Source organism: Aptenodytes forsteri, unplaced genomic scaffold, assembly GCF_000699145.1.
Source record: "Aptenodytes forsteri isolate BGI_AS27 unplaced genomic scaffold, ASM69914v1 Scaffold847, whole genome shotgun sequence".
In the NCBI taxonomy this organism is placed as follows: Eukaryota; Metazoa; Chordata; class Aves; order Sphenisciformes; family Spheniscidae; genus Aptenodytes; species Aptenodytes forsteri.
This window is the reverse complement of record NW_008794623.1, coordinates 124,920-151,370: the sequence shown is the minus strand read 5'-3', so window position 1 is coordinate 151,370 and position 26,451 is coordinate 124,920. Positions and strand designations below refer to the sequence as shown.

General features: G+C 46.1%; 2 protein-coding genes across 2 annotated transcripts; one reads left to right on the top strand and one right to left on the bottom strand.

Annotated features, from left to right (window-relative positions):
• The first annotated feature begins 11,867 nt into the window (after positions 1 to 11,867).
• LOC109279296 (keratin-associated protein 9-1-like) lies at positions 11,868 to 12,542 on the top strand. Its single transcript, XM_019470482.1, is given in 1 exon segment — positions 11,868 to 12,542. A coding segment is annotated over 1 exon segment (675 nt).
• A 7,163-nt stretch (positions 12,543 to 19,705) lies between these two features.
• LOC109279294 (keratinocyte proline-rich protein-like) lies at positions 19,706 to 20,470 on the bottom strand. Its single transcript, XM_019470478.1, has one exon. The coding sequence runs from the start codon at positions 20,468 to 20,470 to the stop codon at positions 19,706 to 19,708; it is 765 nt and encodes a 254-aa protein (XP_019326023.1).
• Between the last annotated feature and the right edge of the window lie 5,981 nt (positions 20,471 to 26,451).

Sequence of the window (26,451 nt, the reverse complement as noted above, 5' to 3'; positions counted from 1 at the left end):
TCCTGCTCAGATGTGGTACTGCTGATGGTAGTGTCCTGACGTGCTTCTGGAAACTTATATCATCACTAGTCTCGTGATGTTTTGCATATTCTCCTAAAGCTATGACTCAAATAGCATAACACTACTCCATTGCCATGATGTTGCCCTTACCTTCATGCAGGTACCCCCCTGAAGAGCAGACGGGTGATTGGAGGAGTGACCACCACCCTTTTCCCTTCAGCCCACTGGTTTACCGAAGTCAGCTGAATTAGACTAAGAGTTAATGCAAATCACTGCGGTCAGCAGCGAACTGGCAACCCAAGTGGTCACGCATCCCAGATTTATTTATTTCAACTTAAATAACCAAAAGCTACTATATTGGACACCACTGTGCTCAGCAGCATGGACACGCACATTTAAAGGGAGAATAGTGTGCAGACACAAGAACACACCTTCGCCTCTGGATGATATATGCCCTTGTCTCTGCATGCAAGTAATATTGTTCGATGCTTGTGTCACCAAGTGACTTAAGGCTAGTTTGGAGTGAACAGAGAAGGAAGTTTCAGAGTCTTTGATCTCTCACAGGCAATGCACTTGTTGGCTCTCCCTTCTCTCTTATAACGAGGGATTTTCAGACAAGAACATCTTTACTCGACCGCAATTGTGGCAGGCAGAAAGCGGCGACTCCGTGCTGCGGCAGTCATGCAGAGTTCGCTAGCTTTCGTGAACGGTGTATCTCAGTCTCGGTTTAGCCTGCTATATGATAGAAATGTGCACAGCAAACCAAAAAGGGCCATTACCACGCTCACTGCGGTCAGAGCACCAAACATAAATGGTTCATCACCCTGGAGCGTCACTGCATAGAGATGGGCCGCCGCAGGAGAAGTCCTGCAAGGAGCCTAAAAGACATTTAAGATCTTAACACAGTGTGAAGCCTTCCCTGGCTGCCTAACTGCCAAAATCATAACAAATTTTGGTTATGCTGGCATACTGCACTTGATTGAGGAGCAGAGATGTTATGAAGCTGCCCAGAAAGCTTGGGTGCTCCTATGTACTGGGCTGCACTCTCCAGCATACACGAGCAGTTACGGGGGGGGTGAGTGCTCCTCTCCGTCTGGCACGTGTGAGACCACATCTGGATGCTGTGTCCAATTTGGGGCCCATAGTGCAAGACAGTGTCCAACCAAGTGGAGTGAATCAGTGGAGACCACCAAGATGGTCCAGGGGCCTTGAGGAGATGATGGATGGGGAGAGGCTGAAGGACCTGCTCACCCTGGAAAGGAAAAGACTTAGGGTAGATCCTGCGGCTCCTTTCAGCTATCTAAAAGGTATTAATGGAGAGGCTCTTCTCAGAGGTGCCCAGAGACAGGGTGGGAGGCAATGACTGAAAGTTGCAACAAGGGAAATTCTGACCAGATTATCAGGAATAAAATTCTCAGTAGGAGGGATATTGTGCACTAGTAACAGCAAGCAAACTTGCAGAGTAGAGCAGATCAAAGCCGCTTAGAGAGTCCTATCCCATCTGTAATCCTGGTCTGTATGGCTGTCTCGGGGGAAGGTGCAAGAAAATGTGCCAAATTAACTTTTATCAAAACAAATTTTAATCCTGAGGGGGATTGTTTCCAGGCTGTATCATCAGCTCTTTGCTCCCCATCCCCCATAGGAAATAGGTGGATCAGGAATTCAAGCTTGCAGGCAGCAGTCATAGTGTCGCATGTACCACCTCAGTGGCTAGGTTTCATTAAAAATTATAATGTAAGCAAGTAATTTAAGGATTGGAGGTGGAGCAAGTCTGGATTATTAAAAATTTTATTTCCATACCCCTGAGGTGTCTCACTTCCGGAGACACGGACACTGAAATCGTATAAAAGGATTCATATTGTAGTGTTTCTCAAGCCATTTTGGTTTCGTATGCTAGTTGCTGGTGGTGAATTGGGTAAGTGTCTCTTGGCTTACTGGGAAGTAATGTAGTGGCTGGGGTTATTTCATTTTTAAATGTTATCTGCAGAAGCAGTTAGAAGACTTAGGAGTGCTTCTGCGTAGTGAGATTTGTGTATGGTACTTACCGAGCAGCTCAGCTAAGGGTAAATATTCTTTCCATCTTCTACCAGTCTTTATTTGCTCTGTGTTTTGCTCTGTGCTTTCTCCATCAAGATGCGTCTCAGGGTAGTTGAGTGGACTAACCTCTCTCTCTTTCCCCACTGACATTGCTACCCTGTTTTAACCAGGAAATTACTGGGTTTGGGAGAGATCAAAAGGCAAGGCTAGGACTTCAAAGGAAAAAAGTGGGAGGGAAGATAAGAAGTGGAGACTTGCAGGCTGCAAGGGTAAGCAATGCCTGGAAGGAAGTCTGGATGAGAAGAGCTAGGAGGACTTCTGTGGGAGAGGTGTGAGCATCAGATCCTTTCCTTGTGGAAGTTTTCCAGCATGAAGCCTCCACTCATGTCCTCTAGCTGAGGACCTGCGTGTAGACAGGGCACTATCAGAAGCTTAGTAGTCTCCTTTTTGGGTGGAAATAGGGAAGTAATGTCAAAGAGTTAATCCCAAACCCAGGGGAGCTGTGGACAGGTGGGGGCCGTTATGACTTCAGACCCTGCAATATAATCTACCTGAGTCCAAATAACACCACTTTTCTTTCCTGTTTTGAGAAGAAGTTGTTTGAAATGTTCATGCAGCCAGTAGCTACAAACTTGTCTAAAATGCCTTCATGTAGAGTTAGTGCCCTGCTATGGATTTCAGGCTGTTTTCCCAGTATATTGTTCAGTATTCCACTGGAAAAAGTATAGTTTAACTCAGCGTATAAAATAGCCTTGTGAAAGCTGAATGTCTGTGTTTTCCACAAAAGATATTCCTTTCCTGCTTTCAGACATTCCCCCTCCCTCAAAGATGCATTGCCAAAATGATTGCCAACTGAGACAGCTCCGCCTTCCACCTCCCACCATCTTGGTGAAGAGTTTTCCCCTGAAAAGATGTGTGGATCCCTGTGGCGCTCCCTGTAACATCCAGTGCTTGCCTCCGCGTGTGGATCCCTGTTGCTATGTTGGGATTCCTCAGGGCACCACCACTTATGTGAACCTGGGTAATCTTGGTATGACACAGCCTGCCAGGTGTGTGGATCCATGCTGCCTTGGAGTCACCACGTGTGTGCCTCCGTGCTGTGGGGAAGTGACCACATGTGTGGACCCATGCTGCTGCAAAGTGACCCAGTGCACCACCAGATGCGAAGATTCGTGCTGTGAGGAAGTGGCCAAGTGCACCACGACATGTGTGGATCCCTGCTGCAAGGAAGTGACCAAGTGTGTCACCACATGTGTGGATCCCTGCTGTGGAGCTGAGAGTGAATGCACAACCACGTGCGTGGATCCCTGCTGCAAGGAAGTGACCAAGTGTGTCACCACATGTGTGGATCCCTGCTGTGGAGCTGAGAGTGAATGCACAACCACGTGCGTGGATCCCTGCTGCAAGGAAGTGACCAAGTGCACCACCACATGTGTGGATCCCTGCTGTGGAGCTGAGAGTGAATGCACAACCACGTGCGTGGATCCCTGCTGTGAGGAAGTGGCCAAGTGCACCACGACATGTGTGGATCCCTGCTGCAAGGAAGTGACCAAGTGTGTCACCACATGTGTGGATCCCTGCTGTGGAGCTGAGAGTGAATGCACAACCACGTGCGTGGATCCCTGCTGCAAGGAAGTGACCAAGTGTGTCACCACATGTGTGGATCCCTGCTGTGGAGGAGTGACCAAGTGCACCACCAGATGCGTGGATCCGTGCTGTGACAGAGTGACCAAGTGCACCACCAGGTGTGTGGATCCCTGCTGTGGAGGAGTGACCAAGTGCACCACCAGGTGTGTGGATCCGTGCTGTGGAGGAGTGACCAAGTGCACCACCACATGTGTGGATCCCTGCTGTGGAGCTGAGAGTGAATGCACAACCACGTGCGTGGATCCCTGCTGCAAGGAAGTGACCAAGTGCACCACCACGTGTGTGGATCCCTGCTGCAAGGAAGTGACCAAGTGTGTCACCACATGTGTGGATCCCTGCTGTGGAGCTGAGAGTGAATGCACAACCACGTGCGTGGATCCCTGCTGCAAGGAAGTGGCCAAGTGCACCACCACATGTGTGGATCCCTGCTGTGGAGCTGAGAGTGAATGCACAACCACGTGCGTGGATCCCTGCTGCAAGGAAGTGACCAAGTGTGTCACCACATGTGTGGATCCCTGCTGTGGAGCTGAGAGTGAATGCACAACCACGTGCGTGGATCCCTGCTGCAAGGAAGCGGCCAAGTGCACCACCACGTGTGTGGATCCCTGCTGCAAGGAAGTGACCAAGTGTGTCACCACATGTGTGGATCCCTGCTGCAAGGAAGTGACCAAGTGCACCACCACGTGTGTGGATCCCTGCTGCAAGGAAGTGACCAAGTGCACCACCACATGTGTGGATCCCTGCTGCAAGGAAGTGACCAAGTGTGTCACCACATGTGTGGATCCCTGCTGCAAGGAAGTGACCAAGTGTGTCACCACATGTGTGGATCCCTGCTGTGGAGGAGTGACCAAGTGCACCACCAGATGCGTGGATCCGTGCTGTGACAGAGTGACCAAGTGCACCACCAGATGCGTGGATCCGTGCTGTGACAGAGTGACCAAGTGCACCACCAGATGCGTGGATCCGTGCTGTGACAGAGTGACCAAGTGCATCACCAGGTGTGTGGATCCGTGCTGTGGAGGAGTGACCAAGTGCACCACCAGGTGTGTGGATCCGTGCTGTGGAGGAGTGACCAAGTGCACCACCACATGTGTGGATCCCTGCTGTGGAGCTGAGAGTGAATGCACAACCACGTGCGTGGATCCCTGCTGCAAGGAAGTGACCAAGTGTGTCACCACATGTGTGGATCCCTGCTGTGGAGCTGAGAGTGAATGCACAACCACGTGCGTGGATCCCTGCTGTGAGGAAGTGGCCAAGTGCACCACCACATGTGTGGATCCCTGCTGTGGAGCTGAGAGTGAATGCACAACCACGTGCGTGGATCCCTGCTGTGAGGAAGTGGCCAAGTGCACCACGACATGTGTGGATCCCTGCTGCAAGGAAGCGGCCAAGTGCAACACCACGTGTGTGGATCCCTGCTGCAAGGAAGTGACCAAGTGTGTCACCACATGTGTGGATCCCTGCTGTGGAGCTGAGAGTGAATGCACAACCACGTGCGTGGATCCCTGCTGTGGGGGCGTTCAGGCTGTTACGAAGTGCGTGGATTCCTGTCCTACTGCCTGCGTTACACAAGCCGTGCCCCCGTGCATGGGTGTATGCACCTCCGGCTGTGGCCAGCACTACTCCATCACATGTGCAGATGTCTGCTGTCGTAAATGCATGGCTCCTTGAGGGGCTGCATGTGGGGGCTCCTGTGGTGGGAGCCACAAGGGGACCCCACTCTGCAGTGCCATTGCCCTGTGGAGTCTCCAAAGGCTAAGGAATGAAAATGGTTTGCAGATCACTGAAGTTGCCAACGTCTTCCTCACATCTATGCTGTCCTAGTGCCCTTCCTGTCCTAGGAAGAGTAAATCCTCAAATGGTTTTCCTTACGTTATACATCATTTCTGCTATATTTACCTCAAGCACAATGCCTTCCCTTGTAACACGTAACTAATTGATTTTGTGCCCCCAGGAATACTGCCTGGGAGAGAGATTCTGTAATTCTTTGCACTGATGTGGGTGGAGGAATTTCCCTGTTTGTTCTTTCCCGCCATCTTCTCCTTTTCTTGTACGAAGCAATAAAAAAAAAAAATGATCTTGGCATCAGCTGTCTGCAAGTGTTTCCTTCACTTTTGCATTCCCCCAGACTCACACTTTCTCATTTTAATTTCTTCCTAAAAGTCTGATCTCTGTAGAGTAGCAGCTCCTGCTAGAATGCATGGGAAGTTGTAAGGCAATAGCCGGAGACCTGGGACTCATCTGGGATATCCCAGATCATTGCTGAGAGAGGGGATGCTGTACATCACGAGGAAGCACCACTCTCCTATGGTTTTGAAAAGACTTTGAAAACCCAACCATTTGCTGAAGTGCTCCTCCAAAGCTGGAGGAGCTCAGGGCCAGCTGTGTCTGCATCCCGCAGGCAGAAATTAAATGTTCCATTACGAGCAGTGGGTAAATAAGCCACTAACAAGGGGAAGATGAGCAGGTCTGGGAGACTGTGCCTCGTGACTTTATCACCGGTGTGTAAGATGTCCTATCTCAGCCTTTTGCAATCGACTTCTATTTCCTTGTCTCTGGTGGCAATTGGGCAAGCCTCATCAGTTCGGGAGATCGACACAGATTCACTCACCACTGAATTCTGCAGAAATATTATTAGTATTAGCAAGGCGTCTTGGACAATTTTGGTAACCCTCCATGACTATCTGCTAACAGGATCCCAGTGCTTCCTCCTTAGCACCAAATTTGTTTGCAAATTGCTCACCCGGGAGTGAGCAACATCCTCAGGGACCCAAAGTTGCCCTGTTATACATGCCGAGGGTAGTGCTCTGCAGGTTTCCAGAGCAGAGATGGTGCAGAGTGGGATTGGGCTTAGCAGCAACTGCTGAAGGGAGGAGAGATGGGGAGGCAGACTGCGGGGGAAGCCAGCCCACCTGCTGAAGCAGCAGGCATGGGCGCAGCTCTGTCTGCGAGCACCCACTGGCTCCTTCTTTAAAGATGCCCCAGGGCAGGTGGCTGGTGACCAACCTGCAATTATCACTGTCTCACTTTTTCTAGTAGAGGAGCCCGACCAATAGTGGGACATGATAAGTCATACCCAATGGACGTGGCATTGCACGTGGGCTGGGGAGATCCAGCCTCACACAAATCATTCCACCCTCGCAGCTCTTCTGTTTCCGTCCTCCTCTCTCAACAGGTTGTGGTAGACCCTGGCTCTCGCCACCGGTTGTACAGCTCTCGCCACAGCGGGTGTCTGGACTTCGGCAAGTACTCCAAGCATTACCTAAGCACAAATGCTACACAACAGAAATATCAAATCAGTTGAGGCTTCCTAATCCCCTCTCTGTGGAGGGCTGATTTGACTCCAAAACTCCTTTAAAACTCATTAAAATATTCTGTGCAAGCAACAATTTCCTTTGCTTCTGCTCCCAAATCAAATGGAACAATCTTCTGGGAAATAAGAAACTGTAGGTGGAAAAAATGGCATTCAGATAAGATTTTCCCTTAAACTATTTCTCTGTAGTATCCTTCTGATGGCATGATGCTTGCATGATATTTAACCCTTCATAAGAACATAGAAACTCAGATTTTTTTGAAAGGCTGAGACCATTAGCAGAGAGCGGACACTTTGTTTCCAGGTGAACATCACAAGATTGTGCTGTAGGAAGAGAAACAGATATCCTTCCTCCCTGAACACCTGAATATTTATACTACATCTGTGAAACTGTTACAACAGTTTGGGAGAAAGTTGCTGTTCAGGACAAGCAAATATAGTAGGCCCACAGTTCTTGCTCTGTCAGGCAGTGTGCTCTGAGCTCTAAAAAGTATTCCTCAGAGATCAGGACACAGTTTTATTCAGTAATGTGAAAAAACCCTAAGGAAAGCTAGATTCCCGTTCTAAAATATTGGGAAATCAAAGCAAATATCTGCAGTAGTCTGAAGGCAAAAGATAAAACAGACGAGGCTTTTTTTTCATAACCACAGCGAGTTCCTCTTTTTCAGATTTAATTGCATTCAGATGCTCACTTATCATTCTTCACGGAGCACTCACCTTCCTGAGTAAACAGGAAAAGAGGCGGATAGTGCCATATTTGGGTTCCTCTCAGCCCCAGAAGTAATGATCTAATTACTTGATCAAATAGTCCCTAGAGCATGGACTAGACAAGCTACTTGTTTTCATGTGAGGCTAATTGCATTCTATACTCAGCCTCCTGGCATCTCAGCTATGCGACGATTTCCAAAGCCGGAGCAATAGACCGGCAGCCTGGAGACCAGCCCCACCAGGAAGCTGCCCTCGGTGCTGGATCATACCCTCGCACCTTCCCCGGGTAGTTGTGGTAGGGAATGATGAGAGGGGAAAGTTGGGTGTAATGGAGCCCCAGACTTTAATTGCAACAAAGTGCAGGAGAGTGGGCTGGGAAGGCCTTGCCGTGCTGAGAATATGGGGAGAATCTTTGATTTCTATGAAAATGCTTTGCTCACCAAAATGTGGGTAGTGTACTATATGGGATGCTGCACATAAGCAAAATGAAATACCTGATGCTGACCAGTGCTGGATGCCACAGAGGAAGAAAGCTTACTTAGGAGGCTTTTAGGTAAACCAAAGGATGCAAAGAAATCCAGCGGTGTCATATTTTTAAAGCAGTGTTCGGCAGTTTATGAAATAGTTGTTTTTTTTTTTTTTTTCCTAGCAGAAATACAGTTGAACAGCCCAAAACGGTGCGTATCCAAATGGTTGCACAGGGAAAAATTTCAGTTTGAGATGTTTCCATCAAGAATCATGACATCTGCACATCCTGAAGTTTTGTATTTACGTTAACAATCATGTCTCCGTGACCATGCGGTGTTTCAGGTCTGCAGGCAAAATTTTTATAGTCATAGGAAAATGGCTCCAATCTTGATGTGCCTCCATCTTCGGTAGCTCTTAGTGGTGAAATATGAAGTCTCTCTTGGATTATTTAGAGCCAAAAGTGTTGACCATGTTCTTTTTTACTGAATTTTTCAGAAATATTCTCCTGAGCACCGGAATACAGTGCTCAGGGGGCTCCTCTTCTGCAGCACCAGACAAACCTCTGGGTAGGGGAGTCTCTCTCCTCCTGGGCTCCAGGAACCTCTTCTAGTTCAGGTTTGCGCTCTGTCGTGCTCTTTTCATCAAAGCGCGACCCATCACACCAGCCTCTGGTTCTGCAAGAGACCTTAACGTGTGCCATTTAATAAAATAGATCCCAGAAGTGTCAGATTGGGAAAAAAAATCACTTCTTTTCAGCTCTTTTGCCAAAGAAGGATGGCCACAAAAGGATGTTGCTGTGGGGTCCTGACTCACTGAAGTTAATGTGACTAGTCAAATGACCAAATTGCTCATAAATATAATAGAGATCCACAATTAAGAATAATAATCCAGCCCTCTGATGTTCCCACACAAATGTAGATCAATTTATATCTCCTAAAATGTCTATTTCTTTTAGAAGTCGTTACAATTTCTTGCTAATGAAATATAACAATAGGGTATACAATAACCCACTATAGAAAAGGAGACGTAGGACCGGTCCTCAGCGTTGGTTTTAGAGGTGAGCCTGGAGCCCTAGGAAAGCACGAAGAACTGTACAAACCGGACTATGAGAAACTCCTCAGCAAGATAAGTGTTGGAGGCTGCTGCTGTGAGGGGACCTAAAAGTACTAGAGGACAATTTCTTGCTCAGCGTTACCCAGCAGGGTTAGCTCTAGGATGAGAAGATGGGGAGAGATTAATCTGGCAAAATATTAGGCAGCTAAACCTGAGCTAGTTGCTCTCTGTTCGTTTTACAATCTGTAGGTTCTATTTGATGCAGTCATGGGTGTTTCTCCTCACCCTGAAGCAGATGTCTAACACAAGCAAACCGCACTGTACCAGTCCTTATTTCTTCCTATCATCTATAAAGCCGCCAGTGCAGCAGTATGAGTCTTGGGGGGAGAAACCGCACATGATGCACCGAGTCCGTCCAGCAAAGGAAGAGGAGCGGAAAGACTGAATGAACAACGAGGTGCTGCTGGGAGGATGTCAAGAGCAGTGCAAATCCATCAGCTCACATGGGCTTGGGATGGGAATTCCAGTCTCCCCATGTAAACACTAGAAAGGAACCAGTGCTGATGCCTGTAATTCTACAGCGGGACTCCTGGTTTCCAGTGTAAACAGGATGCACGGCTCATGCTGAATGGGTTGGGGTTTGGTGTGGGTTTTTTATTTTTCATTTAGTATTTGTGTAAGTGATCTCATTAGGGAATTTGGTCACCTAAATATAGTCTGATGGTCACATTCCACCTCCGTGATTGGAATATCTCAGAGAAATAAAGATTTTCTGTGCTGTGGAGCTGAGTGAGATATGATCAGGAAAAGGCCTCAATATGCTAATATGGAGTCCTGGGCCTAAATTCCACTTAAACTGAAGCCCTTTACATTGCTCTGGCAGTGAAAAGTGCCTTCAAAAAGTGTGCCACTTTACTTTGCCCTGAATGGCTCGGAGAGGTCCTTAAGGTAACTGGAGTTGTGTCCCCATTGGCACTGCCGAGCATGAATGTTGTTAACAGAGGGTGGAGAGGAATGGGTTGCGTGTATTTAATCGTTAAAAAGGTGTTAGAGAAACGGATACCTCAACAGTTTGTAGAAGCGCTGATGGCTCACTGCAGGATTAGCTGTTTCTTACCATGAGAATTAGGACATGATAGTTCTCATAGTAAATCAGAACAATTGTCCATCTTCCCTAATAATAGCTATCCATGCTCATTGCATTGAAAAAAACCTAAGGTATCATTCAGACATTTATGGAAATAAGGAGATGAAAATATCCAAGCGTATTAAATCTTCTTTGAAAAGCAATCAATTCGGTACCTGATTTTTTTTAATTACTGTGTCATTCCCATTGGGAACCACATGACTCGGGTGTTAGGTTGAAGCAGAATTTGCTCAGGATCACATGCTTTTCCTGGAAGAGGGTTTCCATCAAAAATTAGGATGTAAACAAATATGTAAAGCATGTATAGGTGGAGCCTGTTCAGGTAGTTAGTGGTCAGGTGTCCATACCCCCGGGCTCCCTTGTTTCCGGAGATGACGCCATGCAAGCCATATAAAAAGGTTGCATTTTGATGCTCACAGCAGTTCATTTGATTTCTCCCTCACTCACCTGCATTGGTGAACGGGTAAGTCTTTCTTGGATTCATCAGGGAATAACGCGATGGCTGTGTTACTCGGTTGTTCTGGTCAAAAGACTGTATTACTGATCACAGGAGAGCTTTGCTTCTGGTGTTACTGTTCCAGGGTTTGTCCTGGAATGGGGGAGAGGATGTTCGACTCTTATTTAAAGTTTGCTCTTCCTTAAGTGGCTTGCAAATGTCCTGTCACCTCTTCAGAAACTGCGACTGTCTCTCATCATTCTTCGTATTCTATCTTCATTAATTTTTTCATACCTCATTAAGTCTGGAAATTAAATAAATTAGTGGCTGCTGCAGAGTAAGTCTTGGGACTTCCAAAGAGATGGGCGGGAAGACGCATTATCTGGAAGAAGGAATCTGCAGAATACCTGAGGGCAAAGCTGCAGGAGACATCTGGGAGAAGTCAAGACGAGGAAATGAATTGAAATAGGAGCTGCAACCTCTGGGCCAACCCTTCTTTTATGAAAGGATGGGCCTATTAACTCTGATACAACTCCAGTGGTGTACCATGATATACAGCTGGAGGATTTGGAATAGCGTCTGAATTTTTCGTCTTTGGGCTTTATCCTTGGGGATTAGCAGTTCAACGTCTATGCAAAGGGGGATGTGCTCTGTGGTGTGTGTGAGGAACTGAAGAAGTGATAAGCAAAAGATGGGCCCTGGAACGTCTGCTGATTTAATTAAGAAAATAAGGAAATGAACTATTTTCATGTTACGACTTCTGCAAAGCTTAACTGTAAAATTCAGGCTTTATGGCTGTAGTCTTCCTAACAGTGATGTTTGCAGGTTCCCAAGAAAGGAAGGAATAATCTGGCAGTGTTAGTTGCATAAGTCTGAATCCACAAATCATTCACACATGCAATTTTTTCTAACACTCCTTTTCTCAGTCCAACAGCTAACTGCTACACATGTTTCAAGAGCTCAGGTTGTGAATTGTGGCTTAAGGAGAAAGGACAAGTGTCTTGATTTTGTATCTCTCTTCTTATCTTTGTCTTTAGCTTTACCAGCACCTCAGAAGGATGTCTTGCTACGAGCAGTGCAAACAGCCCTGCCTGCCCCCTCCCATTTGTGTGCAGAAATGCAGCAAGTGTGTGGAGCCCTGCAAGACGGTGTGCGTGGAGCCCTGCAGCAGCGTCTGCGTGAAGCCGTGCCCCACGCCGTGTGTGGAGGTCTGCCCAACACCCTGTGCCACCCAGTGCACCACGTCCTGCACCACCCAGTGCGTGGATCCTTGTGCCACCCAGTGCACCACATCCTGCACCACCCAGTGCGTTGAGCCCTGCGGCATCCAGTGCTGAGCCCTGCGCGTGGATCCTTGTGCCACCCAGTGCACCACATCCTGCACCACCCAGTGCGTTGAGCCCTGCGGCATCCAGTGCGTTGAGCCCTGCAGCACCCAGTGCGTTGAGCCCTGCAGCACCCAGTGCGTTGAGCCCTGCAGCACCCAGTGCGTTGAGCCCTGCAGCACCCAGTGCGTGGAGGTCTGCCCCCCTAAGTGCATCGATGTCTGCATAAAGCCATGTGCCACTCAGTGCCCAACCCATTGCACCACCCAGTGCGTAGAGCCCTGCGTCACCCAGTGCGTGGAGCCCTGCCCACCCCCATGCGTGGAGGTGTGTGCCACCAAGTGCGTTGATTCGTGCGAGACGGTGTGCCTGGAGCCGTGCAGCACGGTCTGCTCTCACCCATGCTAATCGCCTTAATGCACGAGCCTCGCATGCAGCCCTGATGTTTCGGTGCATTGCAATATCCACAGGCTCATGAGCATCCACGGAATGAAAAACAGGTTACAGACCCACCTGCGACGTACTGAGACCTCTCCTGACCCGGTTACCCCACGCTCTCTTTGTCTTGGGAAATATTTTTCTGAATGTTTCCAGCCTATATCTTTGCTTCTTAGGATATTTCTGCTACTGCTATCTCAGCACCTTTTTCTTGGTAACTGCATTTGGCCAATAGTATTCTGCTGGGCATCTGGGGAAGTTATTTAGCAATGGCTGTGCTGTAAGCAGTTGATGTTGGAAGATGTATCCCCTTCCATTCTTTAATTCTCATCTTGTCTTTTAATGTATGTCCTCTTGTCTTTTAATGTCTATGTGTAGCAATAAAAATTGACCATCGATGGCATAATGTGTCTTCTGTCTTTCTTTCATCTCCCCGTTTCCATGTCTTTGGACCCAAGAACATCTTCCTTTAGTTTTCCTTCTAAAAGCTGTTATGGTTGTGGAGGATTTGTGCCTGCAACGCAGTGCTGTAAACAGAGAGCGCATGCATTATAACGTGGAGCAATGTCTTCTAAAACCATAAACAAAACATCATCCGGTCAATACTTTTCTGACCGATATAAAAAAAAATTAGCTTTGTCCTACTTGAAAATAATGATAGAAATTTAATTTTCACCTTTATTAATGATGGAGTTTTGATCTTTATATCTCTGGATTTTGGAGGCAAATCTTAGAAACTGTTAAAAGGTGAATTTAAGTGGAAGAAAGCCCCAAATCCAAGAAAGAAGGAATTGAAACGTTCTTGCTGGGATTTTAATTATTTCACAAAAACATTCTGATGGAGACGAAAACGGTATTTTTGATGAATTCTTCCCATGTTCCTCACTGACTAAATATAGAATTTGGCTTCAGGAGATGAATCTTTTTGTGGTTCAGGAACAGGTCTGAGCCCTGCAAGATTGCAGTTGTGTTCCCAGGTTTGCTGCAGATACTTTGTGTGGCTTTGGGCAGGTCTCACTCTTTTTATCTATCCATTCCCCATCTGCAACGAGGAGAAGTCACATCCCTGACTGATAGAGTGCTTGGCATTTCGGGTTCATTAACGTCTGGCAGGCACGATAATATTTTAATTCACTTATAAATGCATCTTGTATTTTTGGAGTCATAATTTTGACACTGAAGGAGGCCCATTGTCTGGAGGGACGTTATACCCATTTAAATGCTGGGTTTCAGAGATAATGCTCCCATTGTCTTCCATACTGTGCATGTGACTTGCTTACCTCTGCCTCCATGATGGCCACACAATTTCCATGTCTGGGATGTAGAGAATTGCTATCCACCTACCATATCATTACAGCAAGGGTGGAGAACATCTAATCTAGAAAAGAAAAGAGTTATATTTAGGTGTGTGTAAACACTGTTACCAAAGCAGCTTTTAATGAAACCTTGTGTGCAGGTGTAGAGAGTTTGACAGTAGATTCCTTTTTGTGTTATTTCTGTCAACACTGAAAGGTGACACCATCAAACAGGAATAATGATAGGCAAAACATGTCGCAGTAAGGCAAACAAATTCTACACCTGAACACACCTTTCAGTTCAGATAGACAAAGCAGGGGTAGGTGGACCAGGTATTCAACAGCACGAAAATGGAGGGGGAGACTAGGAACGTGCACCTCTAACTCCTACTGTTGAATGCAAACCTCTGGGGACTCAGCAATGAACTCTGCCTCCCTAATAACTGCTTGCTGCTGCCACTTTTGTAGTGTCCAGTGCCCAATTTCAGGCATGGAAAAAGTCTTAGGAAGTCATATGCAGCTACTAATGAGATCCATCCCATAGGTTAGTCACCTATGACTGATTTCCAAGCATCTTCATCCAGCTCTATCAGCTGTGTTAGTCATTTAAATTTTTTTCTTCTCTCCCTCTCTGCTGCGAGCATTGCACTAGGCGCCGTAATCATAAACGGGAGCACGCAGCTCTGAAAACCCCAGAGGCAGTGGCAGAAGAGACCTGTTGGGTTGCGCTCATCATGCTTCCTGTGCCCGTAGGAAAATGTGTTGCAAAAGCCCTGACACACTGCTCTCCTATGCCCCTGTGGCTAGTCCTGAGCATTGCTGAGATTCTCCTGTATATTTACAACAAATTAGTGACTTTTGGTCCATGTCAACCTCAGGGTCATTAAGACCCCTGGTAAATCAGGCATGAGTGAGGGATGTTAAGCTATGGGGTGATGTTTTTTCCATTAGCACCTTCTGCTCTCCTACACGCAGTGGAAGCCGTGTCCATCATCTCTCCGTGTATCACACATCTGTAATGGAGACCGGACTGTAATTCATAGGGCTGAATGCGACCCCACAGGAATTGGGGCATTGAGGAATACTCAAGGGAGGCTTGAACTACCTTTTCCATTAGAGCTAAAGGCAATGTTTCAGTTGAAACATTTTCTCTGTTCCTTCCTTGGAAGAATTTCAAGGGGATCGACATTTTTCTGAAACACGGATCCATCCCCAGAAAAAAGAAATTCTGCCACAACTTCAGCAAGCCAAACCCAGTGTTTGTAAAAAAGAAGTTTTAGTTGCTTCACTGAAAAGCTGCGTGACAGTGCAAGACAAAATAAGGGGAAAGCTTTCTGATTTCTTGGCAATATAAAATGTTTCATTCCCCTTTTGGGGAAGGAAAATAGAGAAGGACAGAAGCAAAACCCAAAAACACAGACTGCCAAACACAGACCTGCTGCCCTTCCCAGGAGCTGGGATGCAGCACACAGACCTCCTCCACCCTACTCGGATTTATGCCAGCTGGAGATCTGTCCTGGTGATCACAGGCAAAACTCTCAGGAAACACCTAAACTTTATGCAAACATGTTCTGCTCACTCCGGAGCGGATCTGAGCCATCTCTCAAACCTGAGTTCAGTTGTGGGATCTTTGCCCAGAGTCGGGACAAGATGAATTATTAATAAATTAGCCAGTTATTACCAGATTGGGTGTGCCTTGCATTAAAAACAACAAATCCCCCGCACCTGAAAGAGGAAGCATCTCTCACAGACCTTGACTGAAGTCCAGGTGTACGGAGGTGTCAGTGGAGCAGGTTCTGGTTGTGAAAGATTCTGGTCATCAAGTTAATCTGTTGTCATCAGCTCCCAGGGCTGACTTCTGAAAGCATATAAAAGCCTCCCATTTGGGAGGCTCTTTAACCTGAGTGGCTTCTTTTTCCCTTCCTCCAGCAGTAGGTGATACCAGGTGAGTCCTTCTGTACACATTTAGCTACATAGGTGAGGGATTCTGGTGCTCCGTTCTTGGGAGACGGGGGGATTTTTCTTTCTTTTGTTTCCTCTAGTAACAGTTTCAGTTGCCTCCCTGCCAATTTTGCCTCCATACAGGTGAAAGCCATATTATGTTATTTTGAGACTTTCTGAGGCTCCAGACAATGGCTTGCTGGCTCTTTGGACCAGCAAACCCTTGTCAACCCTCATAATTTTTTTCCCAACTGGTAAGAATAACCACCGGGTATTGAGTATCAGCTACCAAAGGATGGCATCCACCGGCACCTGTTGAGCAGCTGCGGGCTGATCACTGCAGTCTCCTGGATCTCCAGGGCTCCGAGTTTCACCTCTTTGTATAAGATCGTATCATCACTGAGCAGGAGGATGGTTCACCTGCATTTAATGGCCAGAGACATGGCTCCTGCTCTGAGGCTCTCAATGAACTAAGCGGAGACGTGGCTGTTGCCAGAAGGGATTGTTATCAAACGATTTTTCTCTTTCAAAACCGTTTGCAATACTGAAATGTCACTCGCTTTCTGCTCCTCTTTGACTAGTCTTAAATATTGCTCTGAGGCTCTCCTTGAACTCAGCATACTTTCATTAAAATTTGTATTGCTTCTTAGCTTGTCAAAGCTGAAATGTTCAGAAAATAGTGAGCAGAGGGAAAGAAGGAAAACCCCTCTCATGGTTTCTTTTCCCTCCGCCTCTGTAGCTATTTACCTGTTTGGATCACAACTTTGTTAGGACGGTGCTTGCCTCTTATATTCATTTATGCTTATATACAGCTATGCCCTGAGGCCTCGGCAGCGTGGCTGATCTCCATAGAGGCTAACTGTGACGGGAGCCCAGAAAAGCGATATGGGGCAGCTACAGCAAACTGGAGTCACCAACAGAAATTTGGTCTGAACAGCAGCATCCTCAGGGATTTCCAAGGGGGGGGTGGGGTGTGTTTTTGCTGGTAGGATTAACTTTTAAAGGCTCTTCACTGTTGGTTTGATGTCAAAGCTGAAGAACTGACTGAAACTGTAATATCCAGAAAGGAGAAGTGTGTAGGGCTTAAAATAACTGAAATGGCACCTTGGTTCTCTTCCAGGGTTAGCAAAGATGTCTTCCCACCAGCAGAAACAGCAGCAGCAAATACCTTCAAAATGCCAGGAAAAGTGTCCTCCAAAGTGTGTGGAGCAATGCCAGCCCCCAAAAGGGCAAGCCAAGTGTCCTGTGAAGACCATCCCACAGCAGCAGCAGCAGCAATGCCCAAAGCAGAAGTAGCACTAACAGAAACGGCCACAAAATGCCATGGAAGATGCAAACGCTTATTTCCCAGCTGTCCTTCTGTCTGCTGGCTCTGCTAGAATAGCTAGAAATTTGCATCACGCCTCCTTTGTTTGCAAGTAGAAATTGCTTTACAAAGAGATGCAATTCATTAACTTGGATTTATTCATCCGCTACTATAAAAAAAAAAAAGTTGTGGGGCCATTTTATTCTGATCTTTAAATTGGGACATTCTACAATAAAATTATAAGTAACCTCATTACTTGCTTCCTGATATTTTTTTCACTTTACTAGTGTCATTCATTCCCTTTTGCTTTCTTCTATTAGCCAAAGACTTACCTTTAAACATACACTTGTATATAAGGCACACATACACAGGGACCCACGCCCATTCGCCTTCCAGATTTCCCAAGGAATTATTTGTCCATATTTTTATTTCAGATAGATCCAGAAACCTACAGCTATTAACGTGATGACCAAGTAGACTAGAAATGTGAAATGTCTAGAGCAAACAGGACATAAAACAATCACAGTTTCTAGAAAGACCATCTAAATTCAGGGTCCTTTGGGGCAGAGCTGCTGCCTGGCTGTCAAAACCGGCTCAGGATCAACGTGCTTCCCATCTCAGGGCAATCTTGCAAGTTGTCTTCATCCTGAACTGGTGCAAACTGGGGAAACTCAGTTTTCTGCAAGATATAATATTCTGAAGTGTATTCTTGTGGGTCTATCAAAACAATTAATTGTGGTTTTAGAGTCTCAACTACACTATAACTGCTGAGAGGAAAATAGTCTTTGGAAGTTTTTAACGCTGAAAGGAAGCTTTGGCTTGCTCAGAACAAATAGTTTCTGTTTTAAAAGAATCAGAAAGAGGATTCAGAATGTTTTGGTTTCTCAGCAGGGCGTATTTGGCTTGGCTAATTGATTTCCAGTCAGCTGTATGGCAGAGTAGAGGAGGAAGATTATAAATACAGGAATTGTTGAGTGACATGATATTGGTGTCTGGCAGACAGACATAAACTTGCTCGGCAAACCAGAAGCTGTGTGTCTCAGTGCGATTCTGTAATCAGACGATGAGGTTGGATGTATCTAACACCCATCTAACAAGTACAGGGCCAAACTAGTGAGATTACATCGCTCCTGGCTCATATGAAGTGTGGGAAAAACTTGTTTGCTTGTGCTTGCAACCTGCCTCGTAGACATGTCCGTGCCTTATGTCTGCTGAAGGTCACAGAGTGGCTGTGAATATGTTTAAATTGGGAAGACTGACCATGGGGACAGCTCGGTGTGAGCCATGTGCCGTGCTCCGGGACGGGGTGTCTTGCTGAGAGGTGTTTCAGGGCAGTTAGTGTTTCAGTGCTATCGGCCAGCCCATGGACTGACACGGTGCAGGGACTCTTGCAGGTTTTCTAACCTGAGCACCTGGAGAGGAGCAGCAGACTCAGGGTCCTCTGCGAGCACCAGAGTTTCTGAGTCCTGATTCGCCCGGCTTTGAGCCTAAAAAAATGACTGACTGTTGCAAGCTGAGGCTCCTTTTCATCTTTTTAAGCAGAAGCTATTAAAAATCTCCACAACTTGGTATTCAAAGTAATTTTTATTGTTGATTTTCACAGTGAAATAAATCCTGGATACAATATCAGCCTAAAATAATTAGAGATAAGTACCAAACACATACGCAACAACACTGTGTGGTGAAACATGTTCCAGGGTGTAATTTAGACAGCACTGTGTATGCTTCCTCCTTTATCCTGTCTAACAGATGGAAGCCACGCCTGAGGTTAATCTATTTCAAAACATGTCTGGATTGGATTTAATCATCTGTATATTTTCCATAAATCATCTCAGCTCAAGCTGTTTCTTTTACACATCCTAGAAAATCCAAGGTGAGCTCTCTGAGGAAAGGACTGATTACTACCAATTCAGCTAAGCAGATAATTAAGAGGTGATGGCTCTTTTGTAAAAATCTATTTCCTCTAGCCAAATGGCTGTTTCTAATTGCATAAAATATTCAGCACTATGGATTCATGATTCAGAAAGTCTTGTTGCCATTGACCAGAACCCCTTAGCAGCAGGTTCTGCACAAACCTCAAATCCTATTATTAAGAGGCAAAACCCTAAATGCAAGGTGAGAGATGGCATTAGCGTACGAGGAGCTGAGGAGGAAGGCATGAAAACCAGGAGGCAGCGTGCGGGTCTGGACGATGAGCTCTAGGTCCCTAACTGCATTTGGGTTAAGTTTGAATATTTAGCTTAATGAGCTCTGGCTCGTGCGTGCCATCATGCTCTTTGGTCTCTCTCTGGGCCTTTAAAAGCCAGTGGGATGATTGGGAGAGGGCAGAAATTCAGGCCGCTGGAAAGCTGAACGCACATGCCTACCACACCGCTTGAAGCCTTGTTATCTATAGACAGTCCTGACGTGTCAGTTAGCGTATGGCTGTTAGTATAGGATAATGCTAGCGTTAGCTGGGGAGGGGAGTTGGAAGCTGTGCTTCTTAACAGAAATTCTGCAGTGAATAAAAGGGTGTTGGAAAATGACCTCTGGTTGTGAGACACGGGGAGAGGAGGTCTGGGTTTGCAATCTTCTCTCTCGTCATCTGCAAGTTACTTCTGCATGGGTGGCCACTGGTTGGGCTGCTTCACCTGCTGCTGCTCGATGGGAGGACAATTCTCTGGAAGGAAGCATTTCACTGGCTCAGGGCAGGGAGCAGGGGTTGGCATGGGGATCTCCTTGCAGTCCTGCTTCTCTGGAGGGCACGGGGTGGGCACAGGGATCTCCTTGCACTCCTGCTTCTCCTGGGGACACGGTGCAGTTTCAGGGCATGGAACAGGGATTGGCACAGGGATCTCCTTGCATTGCTGCTCCTCCTGAGGACACGGTGCAGGTTCAGGGCATGGAACAGGGATTGGCACAGGAGTCTCCTCGCACTGCTGCTTTTCTTGGGCACATGGTGTGGGTTCAGGGCACGGAACAGGGGCTGGCACAGGCAGCTCTTTGTATGCTGATTTCTCTTCGGGGCATGGAACAGGCTCAGGGCATGGTATAGGTGGGAAAGCTGGTGGTAGCTTGCATTGCTGTTGCTGCTGCTGTTCCTGGGGTGGACACTTGAGTATTACGACCACTGGTGTTTCTCCCTTGCCTGGTTCCACCACCGGTGTTGGCAATGGCACTGTTTTTTCTGGGCATGGTACCACTACTACTGGGACTGGTTCCGGGCAAGGTGTTGGGACTTGGACTTCAGGTTGCTGCTGTGGACATGGGACCGGCTCAGTGCACGGCACAGGCTCTTGGCTTTGCTTTGAAATCGTTTTGCTCAGGCCAGGTGGGAGGCTGATTTCCTGCTTGATTTGCATTTGATTCAAAGACATCTTTGCAGGAAACAAGATTATCTGAAAGAAATGTCAGAGTGTTATTGTGTCTGCTAAATGAACTGCATTGGGATAAGGGTGAAATGATTATAAGAAACAGGAATCAGCTGCAAGAGTAAAGTTCTCTTCGTTTGCCCTTGGTTTCCCAAGGCAGGTTGGCTCAGAAAGAATTATGATTTGCTCTTTCTTTTTCATCCTGCCTTTCAGCTCCTGCTCTGACTCTGTCTTATCTTGTTCCTCCTTTCTGTTCTGCAATGTGGGACAGCCCTGTCAGGTCTAACTGAGGTAGAGCCACTCCTTTGAACTTGGAGCTGATTTACACTTCAGAGCTCTTCCTCCTGTTGCTTAGCTCTTCCCAATGTGTTAACTCCCTTTCATTTCTGTCCTGGGGAATTGATGAGAGGAGCTGGCAAATAACAGATCTGCTGGTTTGATAGCGGTTTCAGAAAGTCAAAATAATAATAAAAAAATAACGAATGCTGAAGACAAACATTTAAAAATGTTTGGTGTATCAAAAAGTAGAAAAATATAAGTCTGGGCCCAACAGGATATTTTACGTTGACAAAACTGAAATACTTCATTTGATTTTGCCCCTTTTAAAACGGTTTCCAGATTTTACTTGGAATTAGAAACCTGAGGTGCTAAAGCCTCAAGGTGGACCTCACCAGTAAGCTGATATCTTTCTGTAATATTAAGAGTCTTTACAGTAACAATAGGCCAACTCCTCCTCTTGCTCTGGTTTCACTCTGACTTCATTGATGATGTAATCATTTGAGGTTACCTGTGGCACAGTCCTTCCAACTGTCATGGAAAGCATTAGCAGTGGTGATGCGTCCCTATGTTTCTGGATTATCATGGCCACTAATAGTACATGTCAGCTTGCATGAATCAGGATAATCAGGAGGGATTTCTTCTCCCAAGGCCAGTAATGTGCAACACGCCAAATGGGTTTTCCTAACAATTTATGAAACTGCCTCTGTTTTGTGGGTTGCTGAAGACAGGCACCAGGCTCAGCTGGCCTGCTGCTGCGTCTTTGGTAAAGCCTGCATTGCTGTTTATCTAAAGACAATCTAAGGGCACAAATAAAAGGTTAGAATCACAGAAGTGTTGATTTTTAAGTTCCCTCAACACAGGACTAGCACCAACACAGATCATGTGAGAGCATGCAAGTTCGTTCTCCCTTCCCCATGTTGCCTACTCCTCTCAGCGCATCTTCAAAGCAAATTCATTCCTCTCTTCTACATCCTCCTAGATCCTCCAGATCAATATCACTTGTCTCTTGCTATTTTCTTTATAAGGACGTGATAAGATCGTAAGCCAAATTAATATATTGCTCTTGACATGGTTAGCATGAATGAGACAGCAGACTAGGAATACTTTCACCCTTCTTCTCCCTAAAGCCACTCATACTCCCAAATCTCTCTTTACAAAATAATTCTTCAATGAAATTGAAGTTTTAAAAATATTCTTGTTATAAATAGCAGAATCACAGAAAATAGGTTTGGAAGGAGCTTTAGGAGGCCATTTAGACCTTCTCCTTCCCTGAAGGCAGGATCAGTTATACTTAAACCAACATAATTTTATCTAATCTCTTCTTCAGAAAGGGTCTAATTTAGCACTTAACTATCCTCAGATTTACACACAATCTGAATTTGCCTTGCCGAGTCATTCCAAGATTGGTTGTCCTACCCCAATGCCCGAATTTCTCTTCTTTGCAGGAATCTTTTGCATATTCAGAGGTATCAAATAAAACACTTCTTTAAAGAGTCTGCCTACATTAAGCAAAATAAAATTACAGACATCACAAAAAAGTATCAGTATTCTCTGACTTACCCAACCAGTCAACAGGGAGAAGCACGAAGTCGAGTGGATGGCGGAGCACGGAGATTTGAGAACTTTTATATGGTTTCAAAGCCCTGCCTTCTGGGAATGAGTCCTCCTAGGTAATGAGCTCATTCTTTCACAACTGCCGTTGTGCATTTCCTCCACAGACTTGTTTTACACGTAGGCATTGTGAAGAGAGGCTTTTGGTGCAGAATGTGTTTTAATCCCCTTTCTGACTAATCCGATTTAACAAAAAACTTTCTGTGTGAATAAAGGTCATACCCTCAGGTTAATACATCCGTTGCAGACCCCATCGAGATCAGGGGTCTTGGTGTGGTGTCAACCAGTGTGGTTCCACTTCAACCCATGCAACTGAGTCTTTTCATGTCAGCTAATGCCCCCGCTTCTTAGGATGTATTTGTAGTTTAAGACAGGGGGCTAATCTGTACTTCTTTCACCTGCTTTTCATCAATGAATGATCTAAAATGACTTTCTTGTGATTCTCTAAACTCGTGATGGATGGGTTTATTTTTTTTTCCCATGAAGATCTTCACAGATTTCATTCTTCTTTCATTTCAGAACCGATAATTTTGAATGCATGTTATTTTCCATGGTACAGAAGATACAGCTCCCACCCATCTAAATGTGACAGAAGAGGGAACTGAGTTTATCTCCATGTATCATGTGAAAAGTAAAAGGATTTTTTAATAGTATACAAGATTTATCACATCCAAATGGAATTTGGACACTGGTCTCATTTAGGTGCCAGAATGGCATTTGAAAAGATGTTTCAATCTGCACGTGAAATAAAGGGAGCTTGAAGTGTATACAGTTTATTCCCTAAGCATTATTCCACGTAAAAAAAGTTTATTGAGTGAAAATACCTCGCTGATTATTACCCTCAAAATCTCAGGGAGCTATCAGGATACAAGCCAAACAGTCCTCATTTCTGATGGTAGGATTGTTTTCAGCAGCGGAGACGACGCGTCTCACACAGAGGTGAATTTCATCATATTTGGTTGTCTTGGGACTATCTTTGTCCTATCTCCACCATTTTACCAGAGCTCTTATCGGAGCACGCACTCCAGATGCAATCGTTGCAACAGGCTGAGCTGGTACCCATCACCGGTTGGGATTTCTGGGCTGCAAATATAAGAAGCTGTTTCTAGCTGTGGTGTAACTTCCTCTGTTAATAATCGTTTGGCAACTGAAGGACAGAACACCTGAATTTTAGGCCACATCTTCTTCTCCTATAGTGTGACTTCATGCGTGCAACTTCCTTTCTTACCTCATGGCAGGTGGGGCCCTGCCTTGCTGCCTGCCTGGCTGGCTCTGGAAGCTGCTTAGTTTTAGTCGCCGGCCTTTGCTAGCGAGGGGAATATCCCAGCCCAAGCCCTAACCCTGACGCAGGCCTCGCCTGCTGCTCTGCTGGTACAAATTGCAGTCGTAGCTCTGCTGAAGGCAGGAACTAGGACACTTGCCAGCAGCGGAGAACCTGCCTGTCTGCTTTCTAGGTAGCATCACGCTTCGCGGTTATCAAAATAGCCCTTCTGCTGAGCTATGCTCCTGGAATATAGCCCTTCAAAGCAGGAAGATAGAGGGAATAAGCTCAGACTCATTAAAAAAGTGGGGTTTATCATTGCACTTGTTGGCCTGAAGAGGACAGAGCAGCTGAGTTCAAAAGGAGACAGTGCATTTCATTAGATCAAACGCTGGATATGAATATTTGTGCAATATCCACAAGTGAATATGCAGCTTCAGGTCAGAGCTTCAGTAACCTTTGTTATGTCCATCAATTAGAGCACCTGAGAGAAACAGGGCACGTAGCACTTGTGGAGCAGTGTTGAGGCACTGTTACAGGCTGTACAGCCATGGCTCTGTGTTGAGACATTGCTTTTATTTAAGCAAGCAGTGAGGTTTCTGGAATATTTAGGTGTCAAAATTCCAGCCTCAACTTGCAACATTGAGTGATTAAAGAAAATCACTTTCCATAGCTGGAAGTGAGACGGCCTGAACCCTGTCTGGAGATCACAAGGTGGGGCTGTCCTGACCTTAAACACTGGTTTGGATCCAGATCTGGAGAGGCTCAGGGAGGTCACTTCACATCCAGTTCAGCAACCTCAGCAGAAAAATGATGGTAATTATCATCGAAGAGGCTCTGAAGTCAGCCCATGGAAAGGGAATGAATGCTTTTCTCATAGTAGAGGTGTAATTGCTTTCCCTTTCCATGTGAATTGCACAAAGACTATTTTTAGAGGCAAATGCCATATTCAGTGAAACCTGCCTTACTGAAACTTTTAGGAAACTACGGGAGAAACGTGCTTTGAGTAAGGTGGCTTTACAGTGAACGTGGAGCTAAGCAGCTCCTCAGCTCTCACCTGGTGGAGCCCAGCTCAGCTCCCAGTCGATACTGAAGTTGTACCAATAATTCCAGGGAACATAACACCACAAGTGAGAAAAATACTGGCCTGAGCCCAGCCTTCCTAGACAGAAAATGCTACTCTGTCTCCCACACAGCTTGGGTAGGTGCTGTGCTGCTATCAGCCCATCAGCGGCCTTGCAAATGCTGATCAGGTAATTAAGTCCCCAAAAGTCTAAGATGCCCTGGGAGGTATGCAGCAGTTATGCCAGCAGCTCCGAATGGAGGTCTGTAGCTGTCAACTTTATGTGGTTTATCACTGAGATGGGTGTCTCAATATCTCTAAGGGCCCTGAAGCTGTATTGCTTCAGTTTGAAAAAAAGGGTCAGCTTTTTTAGAAGTGAAGACCTCTGCAGAGAACCTCAGCTCAGGATGTGAAATGCTCCCTGTGATCCTCACCTCATGGCTGCATGGATGCTCTTTGATCTTTCTCCGTCCAGTATTTTGAACCTTTTTGCACAGAGAAAACGATCTGAGGAAACTATTGCACTCCTGCATTTCATGTCTGGTGTGATTCAGAAGTTGCTGAACTGGATCTCCTAAGACATGGCTTGCCCTGATGGCTTAATTAGACACTGTGTCATTAACACCCCATCTTGTTCTCTATTATTGTGTCTGTCATCATTTTAGGGTGGACATCTTGATTAACTCATCTCACAAGACAAAAGACATAATTACCTGTTACTGAATCTCCTAGTATCGGTCTGTCTGCCTGCAAGTCCAGTCACTAAAGCATCTTCTCTCCTAGTGCTGGACACTGAGTGTCAAGTCATGTTACAGAAGACGAGAAGCTGGTCACCCACAGGGATGGCCAAATGCTGTAGTATCCAGGTACTGGATATGAAGTATCCATGCTTCAATATTTTTTTTTTTTGCCTGTTATTTCCTGAGTGATTCCTCTTCTTTTTTGCTGCAATACAGCACCTGAGCTTCCCAGGAGCCAGAGAGTTTCCTATTAAACCTATATCAATGGATCAGTTTAACAGCTCTCAAGAGACGCACATGGCTGAATCACCAAGTTAAGTCTGTGACTCTGCATTCATAGTTATAAAACCTCTTCCATAAATTCGCCAACCTTCATCTTAAAGCTTGTTCCATATTTTGATTCCAGTTTTCTGATTTGGCACCCTGTTCCAGAGTCTCCCTGCACTGCTTCTTGAAAATCTTCTCCTAAATCCCTGCCTGAATTTATTCCTAACTGCTTCTGCAGAATTACAGTACTTCTCGAGTACAACAGATTGCCCCATTGAAAACCCATTGGGCACAACAGGAACACGTTCCACTCAACCATCACATCAAAGAGCCTAATTCTCAATTGTTTCATTCATGCACTCGAGCTCAGGAATGAACTTGTTGGAGGTTAGCCTGTCATCAGCCTTTTCTAGCCCATACACCAGGACGTGCAATTGTAAAGTAGAGCAGCCTGGGGGTCACCCTGGCTTTGTGCTCATCTTTGCAGCGCTGCTGCTGCTGGAGAACAGTGAGCTGGGGTACAGTGCCACATTTCAGGCTTCCCTGCCCTCTTGGAAGGGGACGAAATACCAGCTTGCTGGAATATCAGCTGCATGGTGGTCAGGCAGGTGCCTGGTGCAGCAGGGAGGTTCTCGGGGCACTGCTTGCATTTGGATTAAGGTTGCTTTATGCTTCTAAAGAAGTCAGAAAAGACCTTGAATGTCCCTGAGGTTCAGGCCCCACATTTTGAATTTCTGTGTGAATTTGCTGCCTGCATTATTTTTGT

Bases quoted from the DNA above. Each gene is read 5' to 3' on its own strand.
- LOC109279294 (XM_019470478.1), bottom strand. From the start codon at position 20,470: ATGTCTTTGAATCAAATGCAAATCAAGCAGGAAATCAGCCTCCCACCT.